Source organism: Chanodichthys erythropterus, chromosome 3 (assembly GCF_024489055.1).
Source record: "Chanodichthys erythropterus isolate Z2021 chromosome 3, ASM2448905v1, whole genome shotgun sequence".
NCBI lineage: Eukaryota > Metazoa > Chordata > Actinopteri > Cypriniformes > Xenocyprididae > Chanodichthys > Chanodichthys erythropterus.
Window position 1 is genome coordinate 70,108,816 of NC_090223.1, and position 21,356 is coordinate 70,130,171.

At 38.7% G+C, this 21,356-nt stretch overlaps 1 protein-coding gene across 1 annotated transcript in view; it reads left to right on the plus strand.

The window, feature by feature from the left end:
* The window catches only part of LOC137005681 (uncharacterized), a 1,355,627-nt gene that overhangs the window by 456,192 nt on the left and 878,079 nt on the right, over window positions 1-21,356 (plus strand). The window contains exon 10 of the mRNA XM_067366462.1: window positions 6,273-7,534. Coding sequence (XP_067222563.1) covers window positions 6,273-7,534 — 1,262 coding nt within the window. The remainder of the gene's footprint in view (window positions 1-6,272; window positions 7,535-21,356) is intronic.

Consider the following 21,356-nt stretch of genomic DNA (forward strand, 5'->3'; position numbering starts at 1 on the left):
TGTATGTACATGTTTGTGTTTTTGAAGGAATAACATTTATGCGTGGTTATTGAAAAAACAAAAAACTTAAGTCACTGAAATAAGGCCAAAAAAAGTATAGTAAATCTGTGTTCATAAAACTTTAGGGTATTGGAGGTTGTAGACTAGAGTTTTTGCTTCAAAATTATGTAAAAATTATGCTGCTTACTCCTTCATATAAAACAATATATTGATTTAGTTTTTGTAAGACACTTTTTGCCAAGAAATACAGTATGCGAGGAGGCGTGAATCACCACTGAAAATGGGCCATTCTCACCTAAGACAAAAGTATTGGATAATAATGAGCTGAAATGACTTGCATATTAATGAGGCATTTCAGTCAGGTAGGCTGTGAAAAAAAACCTTCTGTGATGTCTCAAGCTCATCATGATATATGAAACATACAGAAAAATATTATTACAATATAAAGTAATGGTTTTATATTATACTTTAAAATATAATGTATTTCTGTGATGCAAAGAGTCTGAATATAGGCTTTTAGTTTAAAAGCATGCACATTTGGAGAAATATTGGATTCTCATATGCTTATGTCAATTTTCTATACAGAGGAGTTATATTTATTTAATATTCATTGTCATTACTATGAGCGCTGGTGTTTTCAATTCATCCTTGAAGTCGGAGGGCGCTCTGTGCATTTTTAGTCCACAAATTCATCTAAAAGAAGAAGAGGCTATTCCATGAATGGAGTTTCCAGTTCATACAGCAGCAGGAGGGCGCTAAAGAAACAAAAACTCATCTAAAATTCGTCTGTAGAAGAAAAGTAAACAGGAACTAACTGCATGTCTTCTAGAGATCGCTAACCATGACTTTTACATCCAGATAAACACTTTTCAAGACAATAAATACACGATTGAGACGATGAATGCATGTATTGACTGAATTTGCGTCTGAATAGCGCTGGCTCCGTGGGCGTGGCCGCATTAGCGGATAATGAGCTGAATCACAGATTTCTGACATGGCTCTCTTTTCATACAGATTACATAAACACAGAAGGTTTGTTTTCGATTTGACTTACATGATTTAAAACCTGACATCTTAACGTTTTTTTAGACATAAGTGTTATTTTTTTGTCATTAGTATTCACTAAGTTACAGTTCATTTTCTGAGAACTATCAGATTGGACTTCGTTCAGAGGGAGAGGAGAGATCACGCATCATGTTAGTTTTCTTTATTTTACAAAAAGCACAAAATTCTGTTTTTACTCTGAGTGTACACAAATGAAAGAAGATATTCCACAGATTAAAATGGTGTATAACTCTTAATTGTATGTGCAACAGTGACGGAGTATTTTGAGTCTCTTTCACACTGATAAGAAAAAACCACGGTGGTATCGCAGGCGATACCGTCAGACCTCAGAGTGTTAATGTTAAAGAAGTTAATATTACTAAATTAAATGAGTCTTATATTATTTTTTTATGTTTGTATGAAGGCTAAATACAAATAAAAGTTGAACATAAATTTATTTGTACTGTTTTTATTTCTAAAATATTAGAGTTTTATAGGAAGAGATTTCATAGATTTGGCAAATTCATTTTTCAGACGTTTGTAGGTACAGACATCCGTTGTGGCCGTTCTTGGCAGTTTTTCTGAGGCTATTATATAGATCATATTGATATCGGAATTATATCGTATCGACCGAAATTTAGAATTATATCGTGATATAAATTTTGGCCATATCGTCCAGCCCTAGTTTTGAGCCACCACTGCAGCGGTCTCATGTACAGCAGGCCGCAAGGTATAATGTTGGACGCTGCTGCCATCAGACCCAACAGTCTCTGGAACTGTTTTACAGTGAGTGACTGGCCTTGCCTTATGTCCGAGACAATATTGAGGATTGGTGTTATTCGAGCCGGAGATAAACGGGCTTTCATAATCACCGAATCCCATACCACGCCTAGATAAGTGGTTCTCTGTGCAGGAGAAAGCACACTTTTCTTTGCGTTTAGTCTCAACCCCAACTTTTCCATATGAGCGAGAACAACACCTCTATGTTGAACCGCTATCTCCTCTGATTGCGCGAGAATCAATCAGTCGTCTATGTAATTGAGAATGCGGATGCCCTGCATGCGCAAGGGCGCCAGCGCCGCATCTACACATTTGGTAAAAGTTCGGGGTGACAATGCTAGTCCGAAGGGGAGAACCCGATATTGGTATGCTTTGCCCCCGAAAGCAAACCTCAGGAATTCTCTGTGATGTGGAAGGATTGACACATGGAAATACGCGTCTTTTAGATCTACTGTCACAAACCAGTCCTCGGATCTGATTTGTGACACAACATGCTTTATTGTCAGCATTTTGAACTTGAGCCTTGCTACTGTTCGATTTAATTGACACAGATCTAAAATCGGACGTAATCCTCTGTCTTTCTTTGGCACAATGAAGTAACAGCTGTAAAAGCCTGACTCCCTGCTTGGAGGAGGGACCCTCTCTATAGCCTCCTTTCCCAAGAGTGTCTGCACTTCTTGTGCCAATACCAGAGCCTGCTTGGGATCTACCACCATGGATAGAATCCCATTGAATCGGGGTGGGCGTGTTTTGAACTGGATCGCATACCCCTTTTCTATAGTTCGCAGGACCCACTGAGATACTTTTGACAAATTTTCCACTCTGACAAAAAATCTACTAAGGGTACCAGTCTCTCGAGACTGGCCTCTGGTGTAACATGAGCAGCCAGCACAGTGCCCTGAAGCGGCGGACCGGCAGGGAACAACCGGCGTGACTGCTGAAGCGCGCCACCCTCGGGTGACACGCAGGGAACTACTGCGCCCTGGCATTGCGTTGGGGATGACAGAGCGCCCTCCTGAGGGCACTGAAGATTCACAGGCACCGTATAATGAGGTGAACACTGTCTGTCTCCGGAGTGGACCACCCTCAGAATCCTGACCTCCACTCTGGCGTCAGGATTTCTTAGACGAAGCCCTCTTAGCAGCAATGACGGTCCTCAGATCCGTGAGATTAAGCCACAAGTGCCGCTCCGTAGCGGCAGTCAGACACAACTCATGGATGAGATCCGCCCCCACTTCATCACTTTCCCCCAAATCCTTTAGCAGGTCAGCCTGGTATGCTTGCATGATAGACATAGTGTGCAAGCATGCCACTGCTTGACCTGCAGCCGAGTATGCTTTGCCCACTAGCGCTGAAGTTGTCTTGAGCGGCTTAGTGGGCAACGTCGGGGCTTTCAGGGACGACGCCGCGTGCAGAGAGAGATGGCTCGCAAGCTTCTCTTCTGCTCTTGGCATCGCCCCATACCCGTGTCGCCCCATACATTGCTGTAGATGGAGGTCTGAGGCGTGTAGACATGGGTGGAAACCGGTTTCTTCCACGACCTCGACACCTCAGTGTGGAGGTTGGGAAAAAACAGTAATGCCCGATGTGGAGGTTGAGCAGACCTGGATGGCAAGAAGCGTTCTTCTAGCTTGCTTCTCACCGTCTGCTCTTGCTTTTCGGCTGGCCAATTGATGTTCAACTTGGCCACAGCACGAGAAAGCACTTCCATAAGCTCCTCGCTTGCGGGAGACTGAAGTGGCTACAGTCCCATACAAACAACGCACATTTCATGCGAGTCCCCGTCCGGGATAAAACGCGGACAAGGGTGCACACGCTTCCTGTACTGCTGTTCGCTCGCCATGATAAATACTCGTAGAGTAGACAGACAACGATAAATAAGACGGACAGACCACACGATGAGTGCTTGCTGAAGACACAGAAGCTGAATGACAGTGTTTTCGGACTGGCTTTATGGTTCCTGGTCAGTGACGTCACCCGCCTATGACGTTCCGTCTCCTGATTGGACAGATTGCATATGTGCTTCAGACAACATCACGCAGAGGCGCTCCCATAGCGTTTTTACACAGTGCGAGTTCCCTTGAAAGGGAACTGCTGAAAACACTCTTTATTTCATGTCAATAGTTCCTGTTTTCAACTCATTTATTAGGATGATGTCTTCAGATCTGCTGTAAATTGACACTTAAAGTTCATTTCATTGCTGTGAACAGACTGGGGGGATTTCATGGTTACAGATATGTTCATTTCTGTCTTCATGGCATAAATGTTTTTCTTACAGTTCTTTACTACTTTTCTAGACATCTGTCGTTATTTTAATGAAGAAACAGAATAAAGTTAGAATGAGAAACAAAATGTTCTGAATTAGCACCAGTTGCTTTACGATAGATGGACATAAATGATTATTGCAATTAGTTTAATGCAGCAGTCTGCAACTTTGTGTTAAAAATGTACAAAAATTATATAATGAAATTATACAACATGAATCCATTTTCCAAACTGTGTTTTTGTCTTATTCTGAATCATTATGGTACACTTATAATTAGTGTTTATATTCTGACTATTTCAGACCAGATTGGTAGGACTCGCCGCAGAGTATCATAGTCACTGCGTGACTCGCCATAGACATACACGGAGAAAAGTAGCTCCAGCTACAATGTTCCTCCCCAAGATGCGTGCAGTTCTGTTTATTAAACGCTAGAGGGCCAAAAGTTGCGGACAGCAGCTTTAAGGGTGAAATACAAAAGAGGTTAATATAACAATAACAAAAAAAGGAAGACACTTGCATTTAATGGATGTTTTATTTAAAAACACTTTTGTACATTTAATTTGATGCAGATACTAAAATTTGATCTCTAACCCTATAAAAACAAACACAGTAACTGATATTTTTGATTTGGGCAGATCAGCTCCTCCAATCAATCTGTAGTTCAGTCAGTGAAGCTCCGCCCACTTCAATTCACTTAACGAAGCTCCTCCCACTGCAGTCACATCACCAGTGATTTGCAGTTAATTTGCAGTTAAACTATGAAATGATACATAATGTTCTTTTCTAGCTCAGTAAAGGGAAGTTTGAGAAACATTCATACTGATTTTCAACATCAGATCAAACTAAATATTTACGCATTTTACATTTGTTTCATATCTGCTACACTATTTCCAGGCGTGTTACCCCGAATAGAGGCATTTTCAATAAAGTTTTCAACCCTGTTATTTTTATGAATAAACTATAACACCATAATGTATGAAGTAAATGATCTTTCCAGAATGGCTGACAGGGTTGTGAGTGTAACTTGAGCAATATCTCTTCTTACAGTGATGAATGCAGTCATTCATTTGTGTAAAAACTGAGACAATGTCACAGTTTTAAAGGTGAATTTATATTGACATAGTTGAATAACAAGAGTTCAGTACATGGAAAAGACAAAAACTGAATTTCAAACTCCATTGTTTCCTCCTCCTTATATAAATCTAATTTGTTTAAAAGACCTCAGAAGAAGAAATCCTCTGGTTTTGAAAGGAGGAAAATCCTGTCAGAAGTAACAGGGTTGAGTGAATCATGTAGGACACTGATAATAACACATTTAAAGATGCAGTCAGTCTAGACTTTGAGCATGTGAACTTTCTACAGACACGGCAACGGTCAAGATATGAAGTGATATATTTTTAAAAACATAAATAACAAATAAAAATCACTCCAAAATTTTAAAATATACAATCTACTCCACTTTACTGCAAAATTCACTTGATCTTGTGTTTCTGGTGTCCCATATTCACATGTGTATGAAAGGAAGTCAGTGGAAGGAGAAGTCTGCTCTGAATGGCCCTTAATAATTACACAGTTTTAGGAAAATAAATTAAATATCAACCTAAAAGTTGATGTCAAAATATGGCTGTTAATATTACATTAGATCATTTTGTCATTGATCAAATATATTACTGAAAATATTTCAGAGCAATGTTTTCTTTATTTTCTTAATATTATTTATAAATTATTAAGAATTATTTAAGGGAAGGTGGCAGAGCAGCTATTTGGGAAATTCTGTAGCCAGAAGACGTCCATTCAGTGCTGATTGTCTTAATTCAGTAAATCTTGATGTAAAAACATTTGAAATTGGAGTCGGATTAAACGAGCAGCTAAAGTAAAATTGAGACTAAATTCTAAAAAGTGAACTTCACAGGAGCGCTGAAAAGACGTACACACATTATACCTTCACCAGACCACTGGATTCTGTCGCTGGAACGACAGCTGGTCCTTTACGATTGGAAGATTAATGTTAAAGTTTCAGGGACATATGCAACTAATTTATTCAAATGCTTCAAAATGATCGTAAGGTTTTGTAGCAGTTGTCTGTCACAACAAGTCTAAATTTTATCACCTTTAACTTCATATTTCTCTCTTTATTTTAATTAAGTGAAAATGAAATGACTTTTTCTCTTTCATTTCAGAGCTGATGGAAGTGAAGGAGGAGAGTGAAGAACTGAGTGAAGTGGAGGAGGAACATCATGACAAACCTGAAGAAAAACATTTGAGTCACTCAAAGACTAAAAATACATTTCTAAAGAAAATAAGAGCCTATAAATCTACAACCTGCACTCAGTGTGGAAAGAGCTTCTCAACCAAACAAAGTCTTGAAGTTCACATGAGAATTCACACCGGAGTGAAGCCGTTCACATGTGATCAGTGTGAAAAGAGTTTCTCAACCAAACAAAGTCTTGAACATCACATGAGAATTCACACCGGAGTGAAGCCGTTCACATGTGATCAGTGTGGAAAGAGTTTCTCAACCAAACAATATCTTGAGGTTCACAAGAGAGTTCATACAGGAGAGAAGCCATTCACATGTGATCAGTGTGGAAAGAGTTTCTCAATCAAACAAAGTCTTGAACATCACCTGAGAATTCACACCGGAGAGAAGCCTTTCACATGTGATCAGTGTGTAAAGAGTTTTTCAACCAAACAATATCTTGAGGTTCACAAGAGAGTTCATACAGGAGAGAAGCCATTCACATGTGATCAGTGTGGAAAGAGTTTCTCAATCAAACAAAGTCTTGAACATCACATGAGGATCCACACCGGAGAGAAGCCGTTCACATGTGATCAGTGTGGAAAGAGTTTCTCAATCAAACAAAGTCTTGAACATCACATGAGAATTCACACCGGAGAGAAGCCGTTCACATGTGATCAGTGTGGAAAGAGATTCAGTCGATCATCAAGCCTTAAAGAACACATGATGATCCACACTGGAGAGAAGCCGTTCACATGTGATCAGTGTGGAAAAAGTTTATCAACCAAACAAAGTCTTGAGCTTCACATGAGAATTCACACTGGAGAGAAGCCGTTCACATGTGATCAATGTGACAAAACATTTCTCTGGGCATCAAACCTGAAGAGACACCTGAGAGTTCATACAAAGAAGAAGCCACATTCATGTTCTGTGAGTGGAAAGAGTTTTTCACAGCTGTGTAGTTTACGAAAACATCAGAAAACACACACTAGTGTGAGAGAGTACATGTGCTTTGAGTGTCAGAAGACTTTTACTACATGGAGCGATTTAAAAAAGCACCAGAGAATTCACACTGGAGAAAAACCTTACAAGTGTTCACACTGTGACGAGAGATTCAGTCAGTCATCACATCTGAAAACACATGAGAGGATCCACACTGGAGAAAAACCTTACAAGTGTTCATACTGTAACAAGAGATTCAGACGGTCAGGACATCTGAAAACACATGAGATGATCCACAGCAGAGAGAAGCTGCACACCTGTGATCAGTGTGGAAAGAGTTTCTCTTTTAAAAGTCACCTGAAGATACACATGAAGATCCATGCAGTGGAGAAACCACATCAACACAGTCTGAAATGAAGTAGTTCATTTTTATGTGCTGAACAAAAAAAAATCTCTTCTGTGTAAGTTAGCCACAGCCAAATCTCTCCTCTCCAGCTATAGTTGGTGCAAGGGGAAACAAGTTTTATTTATCTATTTATTTTTGTTTTGCAGTTACAAAATCTCTTTTTGTACCTGTATCAGCAAATTATTCACAATTTTAAGCAAACAAGTTTAACCCTTTAACGACCCAGTGGTCCGCTGGCGGGACGATAGAGTGTTATAATGTTAAACAAGTTTTTTTAAATGAGGAGAATGCCATCTAACTAATAATTTATTATGCTCGCTGTGTGTCAGTGAAATGAATTGCAATATTAATTCAATAATAAAATAATACAATTCAATAATAAAATTAGCCCTGTATGCCCATCTGCTATACGCCACTGTGAAGGGATAAACCGTGTTCAGGCACGGCATCAAAGCCATTACCTGTTTAATCCAAATCCACATGCGTGGACTGTTCAATATTCAGTACTGCAATGTCCAAGTCTCTCCAGTCACATGATGTTTCTCATGTGTTTTCAGTCGGTGCAACAAAGAAACATTTACTAGACTGTGGACTAGCTTTACTCTCTGAACAGTGGCAGCCTGAATTTTTCTGATCACTGAAGTCCTGGGTACACTGCAAAAAATGCTGTTCTTACTTAGAATTTTTGTCTTGTTTCCAGTCCAAATATCTAAAAATTCTTAGATCAAGAAGCATTTTCTTGACAAGTAAAAATTATTTTCTTGTTTTTAGGAAAAATAAGTCAAAATTAAGTGAGATTTTCCTTAAAACAAGCAAAATAATCTGCCAGTGGGGTAAGTAAAATAATCTTAATCCAAACTGAAAACAAGATTATATATCTTATTTTTGGTTTGATATTAGATTATTTTACTTACCCCACTGGCAGATTATTTTGCTTGTTTTAAGGAAAATCTCACTTAATTTTGACTTATTTTTACTGAAAACAAGAAAATAATTTTTACTTGTCAAGAAAATGCTTCTTGATTTAAGAACTTTAAGATATTTTGACTAGAAACAAGACAAAAACTCTAAGTAAGAACAGCATTTTTTTGCAGTGTATACTTCGGCCGTCCGCATTTGTGAATTGAACTCGTGGCCAGCCGCACACCCCATCCACAGGCAGCCCAAATTTCGAGACCGGGCAGATTGTGCACATGCAACAGCGCATGTTGGAAGAGCCCACTAGGTGGCAATACGTACAGTACTGAGCACAATGTGCAGTCATCAAAGAAGAGTGAAAACAAGACGAGTAAACTCAGAGGCATGCTTTCCCCATCGTTTTTAAATTCCTGTTCTCTTGGTGCATCTTCTGAATTATGTTGCAATGGTGGATGCACCATTTTTCTTCTCCGATCCTGCCCAGCGAATGTCCCATTGATGACATACTTTGAAAGATGCACGGACACGACTGCATGCAAGACGTGTCCAGGTGCGGAAAGTGAGGTATACCTGGGGCTTGATGGCGCACTGTCTTTCCGCGCTCTCGGGCAAAGAATTATCTTTGAAAGGCTTGCACACTCAACTGTGCTCGAGATGGAGCAGAACGTGGGAAATTACATATACCCAGGCCTTAACCACTCCTGATTGTAGTGAACTGGAGCTGATGGCTCACTTTGGGAAAAATACCCCCCAAATGTCCCCCATGTTATTATGTCTAGTTTAACTGTTGCTGGTTGATGTGAGAGGCATTCTGGGATACCTGCCTGTTAAATAATTTCTTATTTCTTGGGCGTCACTTTTTGACTTTCTCTGTTGCTTGTGATTTTTCCATTGTGCAGCTCATGTACCTACCTAGACAAAACAAGAAGTAGTAATCCTTGGACACACTGACACTCTCACACACAACCAGAGGTTGAAGACACACACACATTTACGCACATACATTTCTTATTTGTTATTATATTTCTTGAAATGCCATACATGGTAAGCTTTGATTCTTAAGTCGTATGATTGGATGCTCAAGTCATCCTGGAGATTGTTGTTTGACATATGTCTATAAATATGACCCTTCTTCCTGAGTAAATCTGAGAATGCTTTGTACCACACTTGATCTGTGTCTGCTTGGTCATTCTCCCGAGGCCTCACGCTGCTGCTGCCACACATCACAGGGGTTCAGGCGCCTGTTTCTTAACTGATCACTGGAATTACAAATATTCTACCTATTACTGAGATTTTGATCTAACAGTTTGGGGGCTCGTCCGGGATATTCCCAAGAAACACGGGACTGGGGGACTGAGAGGTCATCCTTCATCACAGGTAAGTTGTTTTTTAATAATTTCCTGTGGTGGTAGGATTGATTGAACTCATCCCATGTTATCCTTGGATGCAGCTCTAAGAGTTAGTCCAGGAAGATTTGTCTGGAAGGGTACTGGTTAAACGCACAGCTACCTGGCAAATATTTTGGTAATCCCTCCGGTGCGAGGAAGATCCGTGCAGATCCGCTCTGACGGATATCCGTTTAGATCCGCTCTGACGTAAAATAAAGTGTTGATGGGAATATTCCGGTTGATGAATTAATATAATTGACTTAATAATTATAATTAAAGAATTATAAAAAAGACCCCTTTGGTGTGGTGTGGCAAATTAAAAATCAAATTAGGTGAAGGACGGGTCAAAAGATAAAGACCAATTCAAGATGAGACACCCCGAAATTGGATGTTTAGAAATAATTGTGGATATTGGACTGAACCCTATTTATCAGATTTAGAGGGGTGGACTCAAGGAAAAATACAATTGGATCCTTTCCCCAAAGAAGGCTCTTTTAATAATTAAAATGCAAGTACTCTGAAAAAGAAAGTATAAAAATCGAGTGTCTATAGACCTCTCACGACTGTTTTAAAGACAGCTCATTATTTCCATTCACTCCACCCCCTCCCTTCTGGGCTCCTTCCAAAGCCACGCCCCCAAAACGCATGAACGCGCGACTCCGACCACTAAGCTGGAAGACGCATTATTTACCTTTACATTATTTACATTATTTAGACGAGCGGAGAGGAAGGAGCACAGTGCATGTAGTGACATCATGTCAGAATCACATGTAATAAAAATAACTTTATAATTATGAAGATAAACAAGATTTTAGTACTCACTATCAAGCTAGCATATTTATATTGGTAAAGTTTAAAATATATATTTTTTGATTCGCTAACGAGCTAGTTATCTATAAGGCAAAGCTAAAAACAGGTTGCATGATACACGTTTTTCCATTACCATCATTTACACTGTGATGAAGATGAATTTTGTGTAAGATTCATAACATATACGTTGTTCTACAGATAAACAGAGTGACATACACTCAAATATCAACTCACAACTGCATTGCAGACACAAAATAATAACACACACATACAACAAAGTGTGTACGACACACACAGATACAAGATAAAGACATCAGTAAACATAGGTAGAGAATATAAAAACAAAGTCGAAAAAACGTGCAGGTAAACTTACAGGTGAACATGGTAAAAGAGTTAGACAGGGTAAATATAGTTCTAAGAAAAGTTCCTAGATGCGGAGTAACGTTAGGCCTACTATCTGTTAAACATGTATTTAGTTATCTAAAGCAAAATTATGCACAATTCAACACTATAGCTATCATCTTGAGCTAGGCCTATAGATTATTTATTGTCTCTACTACGGCTCGCTAAGTAATGTTATGTTAGCTATATTACGCAGCTACGTGTGCTAATGACGCACGTCATGATTTTGCAAAGTGGTTGTTTTCCTGAGACCAATATTTTTAATGATGACCCTGAGACAACAACAGCGTCATCCAATCAACGTTTATGACGTCATCACCGTGTGCCCCCCTGCAAAGCCTCAAGGGTTCACAGACTTATGAATGGGGTTATTTTAATAAATTCAGCTATTGTTTTGTCTTGTGAACTAAATGCAAACATCTTTTATGTAAAACATCTTACTCAGGACAGTACTAAACAAAAATAACATGCATTTTTTATTATCCCTCTTATTTTATTAAAATAATTCTCATTTTCACAGATTCTGCAAGGGGTTCACATACTTTTTCATGCCACTGTACCTATTATATTATTATAGTTTCTGTAAGCGTAGGGGTGCACATGATGCAGAATATCACTTTCAAATGTGAAAACCACTCTTACTTTCTTTCTCCCTGCAGCACTTTTGGTACAAATTCCACATGTTTTTGTTCGATCTGTAAATAGATATATGTATATATTAAAAAAAGTTGCTGTTTTTTTGTTGTTGTTGTTTTGCATTTTTATATATATATATATATATATATATATATATATATATATATATATATATATATATATATATATATATATATATATATATATATATATTTCCATCAATAAGGCACATACCTAAAGAGTGAAACAAAAGTGAAGCTAGGCGCATTCTCTCTTCTTGAATTGCAGGGCACTGGAAGGAGGTAATGCTGCCACCATTTTTCATAAATTCAGTGGCAAACTTCAAGGAAAACAATTTTTTTTTTTTTTTAATGAAAGCAAGATAGAAAGATATTTGTCAGAATCAAGTATTGGCACTTTAATGTAACTATGTACAAGGGAAGATTATGTATGATACTAGGTTAAAATTCAATTGGTTAAAAACACATGCCTGCAGTGATCTACACTTGGTAACAGAACTTAACTTACTGCAAGTGTGTGGATGCCACATGACACTGAATCTGTTTGCAATTCATGTCTTGTGGTTTTGAGGTCCCATTTTCCTTTCCCTCCCCTAGAAGCTGCAAATGCACTGTAATGAACAAAATCACAACTGCCGCTAGCATATAATATATATATGTATATATATATATATATATATATATATATATATATATATATATATATAATAGATATATATAATAAAGAGTTATATATATATATATATATATATATATATATATATATATATATATATATATATATATATATCTCAATATTACGTGTGTCAGTCAAAACTGTATTTCAGCTTTTGTGTCTCTGTAACAAATTTTACAGCTTAATTTACAGTGAGAAGTACTTGTGCTTGTCATGTGAGCATGACTGTGCAACAGTGGGACTGTATACTGTATATAGTGAGAGTTGTGAGGCAGTTGGTTAGAAATCGGTTAATTGGAAAATGACTTGAGGCAACATAGTGTTAATGGCAGGTATTTCCATTTACATAAATTGGCCCTTAAAGGAACAATTATGTATGATAATTAGCACATTAGACAACTGAAATCACTATAGTAAACAAAACAATGAATACCTACCACCAGTGTTGAGCAATTTTTTGGCACTGCCACTCTGTCTCCCCAAGTGAATTAAAATAGGTGATGCACCTTTCGTCAACATTGCAATGCTAAAACAGAAATATCTGAAGTTATAATAACCATAAGACAATTATTGCAATACCATTCACTGTGCCTTCTGTCCAAACACGCAGCCCTGACATGCTCCAAGTTCTATGATCTAACACCTCTGCAAACTGCACCAGATTACCAGATCCTGACACTCTAGAGTTTAAAGTTATGTAGGTCTGAAGACACATGTGGTGTTTAAGACAATTTTTTTTTTTTTTTTTTTTTACATAAAATAGAAGGCTTTGGAAGTGGTAAAATGGCAGATAATAACTAAGATTATTGTATATAGGCAAGAATAAATCCCAAGATTTTTTTCTCTATATTTATCACCTGATGTCACCTGTTGGAGTTTGGGTTCTTTGCCAATTAGAAGAACTCGATGCTGCAACAGAAACTATTGGCTCTCTCTTTTCCAGCACATTAGATGCAGTCGCTCCTTTACGTCTAAAGAAGATTAAAGAAACTAATCCAACGCTGTGGTATGATGAGCACACTCGGGCTCTAAAACGAGCTGTTAGAAAAGCTGAACGTAGTTGGAAGAAAACAAAACTAGAAGTTTTTCGCCTTTCGTGGAAAGAAAAAATGATTGAGTACAGAACGGCTATAAGAAATGCTAGATCTACTTATTTTTCAAATCTCTTAATAGAAAACAAACATAATCCTAGGTATTTATTTGACACAGTGGCTAAATTAACTAGAAACAGATTCAACTGCTGACGTTTCCATAGAGCACAGCAGTAATGACTTTATGAACTTCTTTACTTGCAAGATTGATAATATTAGAGAGAAAATTATAAACATGCACCCGTCTACAGTTTCGCTTCAGACAGTGCACTGTAGTGTCCCTGAGGTAAAACTAGAATCATTCGCCGCTATAGGAGAGGAAGAATTATCTAAACTTATCAAATCATCAAAATCAACGACATGTATGTTAGACCCAATGCTAACTAAACTACTGAAAGAAATGCTTCCAGAGGTCGTAGGTCCACTTCTTGATATAATTAATTCATTGTTAACACTAGGATACGTGCCAAAAACCTTTAAGCAGGCTATTATTAAACCTCTTATTAAAAAACCTCAACTAGATCCGAGAGATTTAGTAAATTACAGGCCAATCTCGAATCTACCTTTTCTGTCAAAGATACTAGAAAAGGCAGTTTCAACACAACTGTGTTCCTTTTTAGAAAGAAATGGAATCTGTGAGGATTTCCAGTCAGGATTTAGACCATACCATAGTACTGAGACTGCTCTCGTTAGAGTTACAAACGATCTACTCTTATCATCCGATCATGGCTGTATTTCTCTATTAGTGTTATTAGATCTCAGTGCTGCTTTTGACACTATCGATCATAACATTCTTTTAAAAAGACTTGAAAACTATATTGGCATTAGTGGATTTGCTTTGGCATGGTTCAAATCATACTTATCTGACCGTTATCAGTCTGTGGTAGTTAATGAAGAGATGTCGTATCGATCACAGGTTAAATATGGGGTACCACAAGGCTCAGTATTAGGACCGTTGCTTTTCACTCTGTACATGCTGCCCTTAGGAGAGATAATTAGGAAGCATGGTGTTAGTTTTCACTGCTACGCTGACGATACTCAGCTCTATATTTCCTCGCGCCCTGACGAAACCTACAAATTCACAAAACTAACAGAATGCATAGCTGACATTAAAAACTGGATGACAAGAAATTTCTTATTATTAAATTCAGAAAAAACTGATATCCTAATCTTTGGACCAAAAACTTCCTCACGAAAAAACCTTGAATACTCTCTAACACTTGACGGGTGCTCCATTAAACCTTCGTCCTCAGTTAGGAACCTGGGTGTGCTCTTTGATACCAATCTTTCATTTGAAAGTCATGTTTCTAGTATCTGTAAAACCGCCTTCTTCCATCTAAAAAATATATCTAAATTACGACATATGCTCAGAATGACAAATGCGGAACAGTTGGTTCATGCATTCATGACCTCAAGACTAGATTATTGTAACGCTCTACTGGGTGGTTGTTCTGCTCGGCTTTTAAACAAACTACAGTTGGTCCAAAATGCGGCAGCTAGAGTTCTTACTAGAACCAGAAAGTATGACCATATTAGCCCAGTTCTGTCAACATTACATTGGCTCCCTATTAAACATCGTATAGATTTTAAAATCTTGCTACTTACTTATAAAGCTCTAATGGTTTAGCCCCCCAGTACCTAAGCGAGCTCTTAATGCATTATAGTCCTTCACGTCTATTGCCATCTCAGAATTCAGGCCAACTGAAGGCGGCAGATCCTTTTCCTATTTAGCACCTAAACTCTGGAACAATCTTCCTAGCATTGTTCGGGAAGCAGACACACTCTGTCAGTTTAAATCTAGACTAAAAACACATCTCTTTGCTCTTGCATACACATAACACATTATCAATACATTAACATTTTTCAAATCCGTTAAAGGATTGTTACGCTGCAATAATTAGGTCGGCCGGAACCGAGAACATTTCCTATAACACTAGATATACCTGTACATCAGAATAAGAATGGCATCTACGCTAATATCTGTCTCTCTGCTTATCCTGAGGTTTGCCGGGTGCTGGATCCAGGCCGTATCCAGATCAGATGAGAACCTGTGTCTGGACCTGACTACAACGTAGCCCAGGAGACAATGGGCCTACAGATCCAGTTCTGGCTGCATCTATAATTCAGATTTTTAATCCACTTACATATATTTATATATAATCTATTTTTAATCTCTATAATAAAAATGTATAATTCAGATTTTGATCTCCATATCCATTTACATATATTATATATATATATCTTCCAAGGGGTTTTTTCCCTCCTAGGACTTTTTTCCCACTGCTAGCACGCTGGGTTTTTCTCCTAGGGGGTTTTTCCACCCCTGGAAGTCAGCCAACATTGGCTTAATGTAGCACCATCTTGTATATGTTACATATTACCACGCTTGTTTGTACAGCTTATTTTTAACCACTTCCCTTTTTTCTGTGCTTCTAATATGTAAAGCTGCTTTGAAACAATTACCAATTGTAAAAGCGCTATATAAATAAATTTGACTTGACTTGACTTTGCCGCTGTCAGCTTTGGTTTGCTTAGTTGGGGACACTATTATTGATCTGCCTGCACTGACACCATTGTATGTGAACTGAACTGAGCTAGATAATGACATCACCATTTTCTACAGTGCTGATATATAGATAAATTAACTAATTATTGATTTTTACAATGGAATGAATCAATACTGAATTTATTTAAGCTGGACAATGACACTGCTGTGCAGCCAATATTATACACCAGTTATCACTGTAAAGCTGCTTTGACACAATCTGCATTGTAAAAAGCGCTATATAAATAAAGGTGACTTGACTAGACTAAACCGAAACCCATGTGTGAAAATGTTTTATCCTCAAAAACGTTTACTCACAAAAAAGCTCCAGTGATTGCCACCCTCAAGATACACACCAAACACCTCTGTTGCCTTTTCCAAAATGTTATTCTGTAATTCAGAGAAATAGAAGAGATAACCTAGTGCATTATGAAAGTCATCTACACAATCGGAATGCTGTTTAATTAAGCTCACTGAAGCCAAGCAGCTATTTTTTATACTGAACATAACACCTTAAAAAAATGCAGGTCAACACTTGGGCGATCCTGATTTGAGGTAGAACAAAATATCGTTTTCCATTTCAAAAGAGTTAAAGAAATAAACATGATTCACATCAAGCCTAACAGTACAGTTTACAAATTACATTTCTTTGCATATCGTTTAGACTTTTTATTTAATTTTATTTTGTTATGCAAGTTACTTTTTGTTACTTCAAGTTATTGCTGATAAAATTACACCTACCTTGCTCAGGACATTACATATGGAATCCATGACCTGAAAATTTCAAGGAAATATGTGATGTAAAAGAATTTAACTATTTTGGCAAGTGTAATATGTGTGTTGCCTACCAGATGAGGGCGCTAACAGTTAAGACTCCGCTGGAGAGCGGAGTCAAATAAAGTCAGTTGTTATTGACTTACATGGCGTGCAGACTCGTTTATAACATGGTGTCAGAAGTATCGAATTCAAGCCAAATATGGAAGGATTGAAGCCACCACAACCACTGCAATTTGAAGGCAACACGGCAGAGAACTGGAAAAAATGGAAACAAAAGTTTGAACTGTACATGACTGCATCGGGCGTCGAAACGAAAGATAAGAAAATACAAAGCTGCACACTGCTACATGTTATTGGTGACGAAGCCCTAGAAATATATAACACGTTTGAGTTCGCAGAAACTGAAGACAAAAACGACGTTAAAGTCATAATAAAGAAATTTGATGACTATTTCGAGCCCCAAAAGAATGTGACATTTGAACGGCATATTTTCAATTCGAGAGTGCAAGCGCCCGGTGAAAGCATTGATCAGTTCGTCACGGACCTCAAAACTAAAGCTAAGTCATGCGAGCATGGACAACTATGTGACAGTCTAATAAAGGACAGAATTGTTGTGGGCATTCGCGACGACGCACTCAGGGCCAGGCTGCTGCGAGAACCTGATTTAGACTTGCATAAAGCCATTCAAATGTGCCGCGCTGCCGAGGCGAGCAGCACGCAGCTCTCTCAAATTCAAGTTACAGCAGATGCAGAAGTTCATGCAGTGAGGCAAACGCGAACAAGACAAGGAACACGATACAACGATCCAGGCACGTCACGCTACACCATACGGAACTGTAAATACTGTGGAAGGGATCACAATAAAGGTAAATGTCCAGCATACGGAGAAACCTGCAAAAGATGTGGGAAAAGAAATCATTTTGCTAGTAAATGCATGACAAGACCTCAGAAAAATATAAATGCTGTATCTGAGGAGACTGATTCAGAAAACGAATTATTTGTGGATGCTGTGAATGCAAGAAATGGAGATGATTGGATGGTAACTATCAGACTGAATGGCCATAAAACAAAATTCAAGATAGACACGGGGGCTCAATGCAACATAATTCCACAATCGATACACGCTCAAGGCTGTTCCAAGATAAAAAAAATCAAAAGCAAGATTGGTGACATATGGTGGACAGTGTTTGAAACCCAAAGGCAAATGCTTATTATTGGGTGAATACAAAGGCAAGTATTATGATATTGAATGCCAGATTATGGAGGATGATGTACAGCCCCTGCTGGGACTAAAAACATGCACACAAATGGGACTCATCAAACGCGTAGCAACAGTTACATCACAGCATAATGACATTAAAGACCGATATGCAGATGTTTTCACAGGACTAGGCTGTATTGAAGGAGAACAACACATTAAGATCAAATCAGATGCTCAGCCTGCCATACATGCACCTAGAAGAGTTCCAGTAGCCCTCAGGAACAAAGTAATGGAAGAGCTGGAGCGTATGGAAAAATTAGGTGTCATTGAAAAGGTGGTGGAGCCCAGAGCTTGGGTCAACAGTATGGTCACTATATGGAAACCAGAAAAGAAAAAAGTCAGAATATGCATGGACCCAAAAGATTTAAATGCTGCAATTGAAAGAGAGCATTACCCGATGACAACAATTGAGGAGGTGGTGACAAGAATGACTGGTGCTAAAATATTCACCACACTCGATGCACAATCTGGTTACTGGCAAATAAAATTGGACAAAGAGAGTTCCAAGTTATGCACCTTCAACAGTCCCTTTGGAAGATTTGCAGACAAAAGTCTGCCATTTGGAATCAGCTGTGCTGGAGAGATGTTTCAAAGAATTTTGTCACAAACATTTGAAGACTTGGAAGGGGTTGAAGTGATCGTGGATGACATACTGATCTGGGGGGAAAATGAGAAGCAACATAACGAGAGACTTGAAAAAGTAATGTGGCGCATCAGAGAAAAGAACATAAAACTAAATCCAGACAAGTGTAAATTTAAAGCTAAGGAAGTGAGCTACATGGGTCATTTGCTGACTGCAGATGGACTTAAACCAGACCCGGAAAAAGTGGCCGCCATTAAGAACATGCACAGACCACAGAACAAAACAGAGCTACAACAGTACCTTGGCATGGTCACATACTTAGGAAAATTCCTCCCACTACGGTCTGATGTCACAGCCCCTCTAAGACTCCTCTTGGAAAAGAAAGCTGAATGGTGTTGGGAAGAAGCCCATGACAAGAGTTTTGAGCAGTTTCAAAGGATGGTTTCAGAAACAGCTACACTCAAATATTATGATCCAGCAATGCCAGTGACACTCAGTGTAGATGCATCCAGCTGTGGGGTAGGTGCTGTGCTACTTCAAAACAACTGTCCTATAGCATTTGCTTCCAAGCGTTCACTGAAACACAGAAGCGTTGGGCACAAATTGAAAAAGAATTGGCAGCTATTGTATTTGGATGTGAAAAATTTTATCAGTACATATTTGGCAGACGCTTCACAGTAGAAAGTGACCATAAGCCCTTAGAAATGATCATGAAAAAACCCCTAGCTGACACCCCTCTCAGACTCCAAAAAATGCTTCTGAAACTTCAGAAATTCGACATGACAGTGACATATAAAAAAGGAACAGAGCTCTACATAGCTGACGCTTTAAGCAGAAATTATCAGTCCCACACAGATGTTGACACAGCTGATGATGATATACAAGTGTGCACCGTTGCTACACTGCCCATCGCACCATCACATCTGTTGGAAATAAAAACAGAAACGAGAAATGACTCCATTTTGCCCATCGTTAAAAGTTTTGTCCTAAATGGCTGGCCTGAAGACAAACGTGACTTACCTGACCAGGCAAAACCTTACTGGGATTATCGTGATGAACTGACTGTCGAAGATGACGTACTCCTAAAAGGTAACCGCATTGTCATTCCACAAAGTAAACAAAGATTCATGTTACACAAACTCCACACCAGTCACCAAGGCATTGAAAAAACCAAACGACTTGCAAGGGACATAATGTTCTGGCCTGGCATGTCGATGCAAATCACTGACCTGATTTCCAAGTGCCCAGTATGCAATACATTCAGGAGAAGGAACTGCAAGGAGCCCATGATAGGGCATGACATCCCACAGAGGCCGTGGCAAAAGGTGGGCTCTGATCTTTTTGAATTTGATTCGGAACAGTACATTGTACTCGTGGACTACTATTCTAACTTCATCGAAGTGGAAAAAGTGAAAAACATCAAAAGCACAACCATCATTAACATCTGCAAGCAGCAATTCGCTAGATACGGTATACCTGAAGTGCTGATAACAGATAATGGCCCAGCTTATGCATCAGCTGATTTTATTATTTTCAGTCGGTCATATGGATTCAAACACATTACATCATCACCAAGGTACGCACAAAGTAACGGCAAAGCAGAAAAGGCTGTCCAGGTGGTTAAGTCACTATTCAAAAAAGCAAAGGCAGACAGACAAGACCCATACATCATGCTCCTAGACTACCGAAACACACCCCTTGAAAACCTCCCATCTCCGGCGCAATTGTTAATGGGACGTAGGACTCAAACACAGCTACCCACTGCACAAGCACTGCTTAAACCACAATGTATGACTGGCATACATAGACAACTCAAAAGCAACCAGCTCAAAACAAAACATTACTATGACAGAGGTGCCAGGCACCTACCAGGTCTTAAGCCTGGTGATTACGTACGTGTCCAGGAGAATGCACAGTGGAAGCCAGCAAAGGTGGTTGAAGTATGTGAAGAACCACGCTCTTACATTGTGGAAAGTAATGGACAACAAATCAGACGGAATAGAAGACATCTCATACAGACGAGAGAACAACAACAAAAAAGCATCACAGATGATTCAGAGCAAGATTGCATTACGCAATTGCCACCAACAGGAGAAGAGGGAAGTGAACTTGATGCGCAGTCCGGGGCAGTTACAGAGCCCAGTGTAAATATCCAGTCCAATACAGAGCCCAGCATCACAGAAGCGAGATATCCTAAAAGAGTTCGTAAACCACCTATGAGATTAGACTTATAAACTATTGAAACACTTTGGTGATGCATATTGCTAGTAATTACTGTTTACAGTTAAGTTGGTACTCCTTAATTGTTAGTAATGCTGTCCCCATTAGGTATTAAATACTGTTATGTTCTGTTACTATGTAATATTAGTGAAAAAAGGGGAGATGTAATATGTGTGTTGCCTACCAGGTGAGGGCGCTAACAGTTAAGACTCCGCTGGAGAGCGGAGTCAAATAAAGTCAGTTGTTATTGACTTACATGGCGTGCAGACTCGTTTATAACAGCAAGCAAATAAATATCTTTGTGAAAAAAAAAACATGCAGAACTTACAGATTTGAAGGCTAACAGTGGACA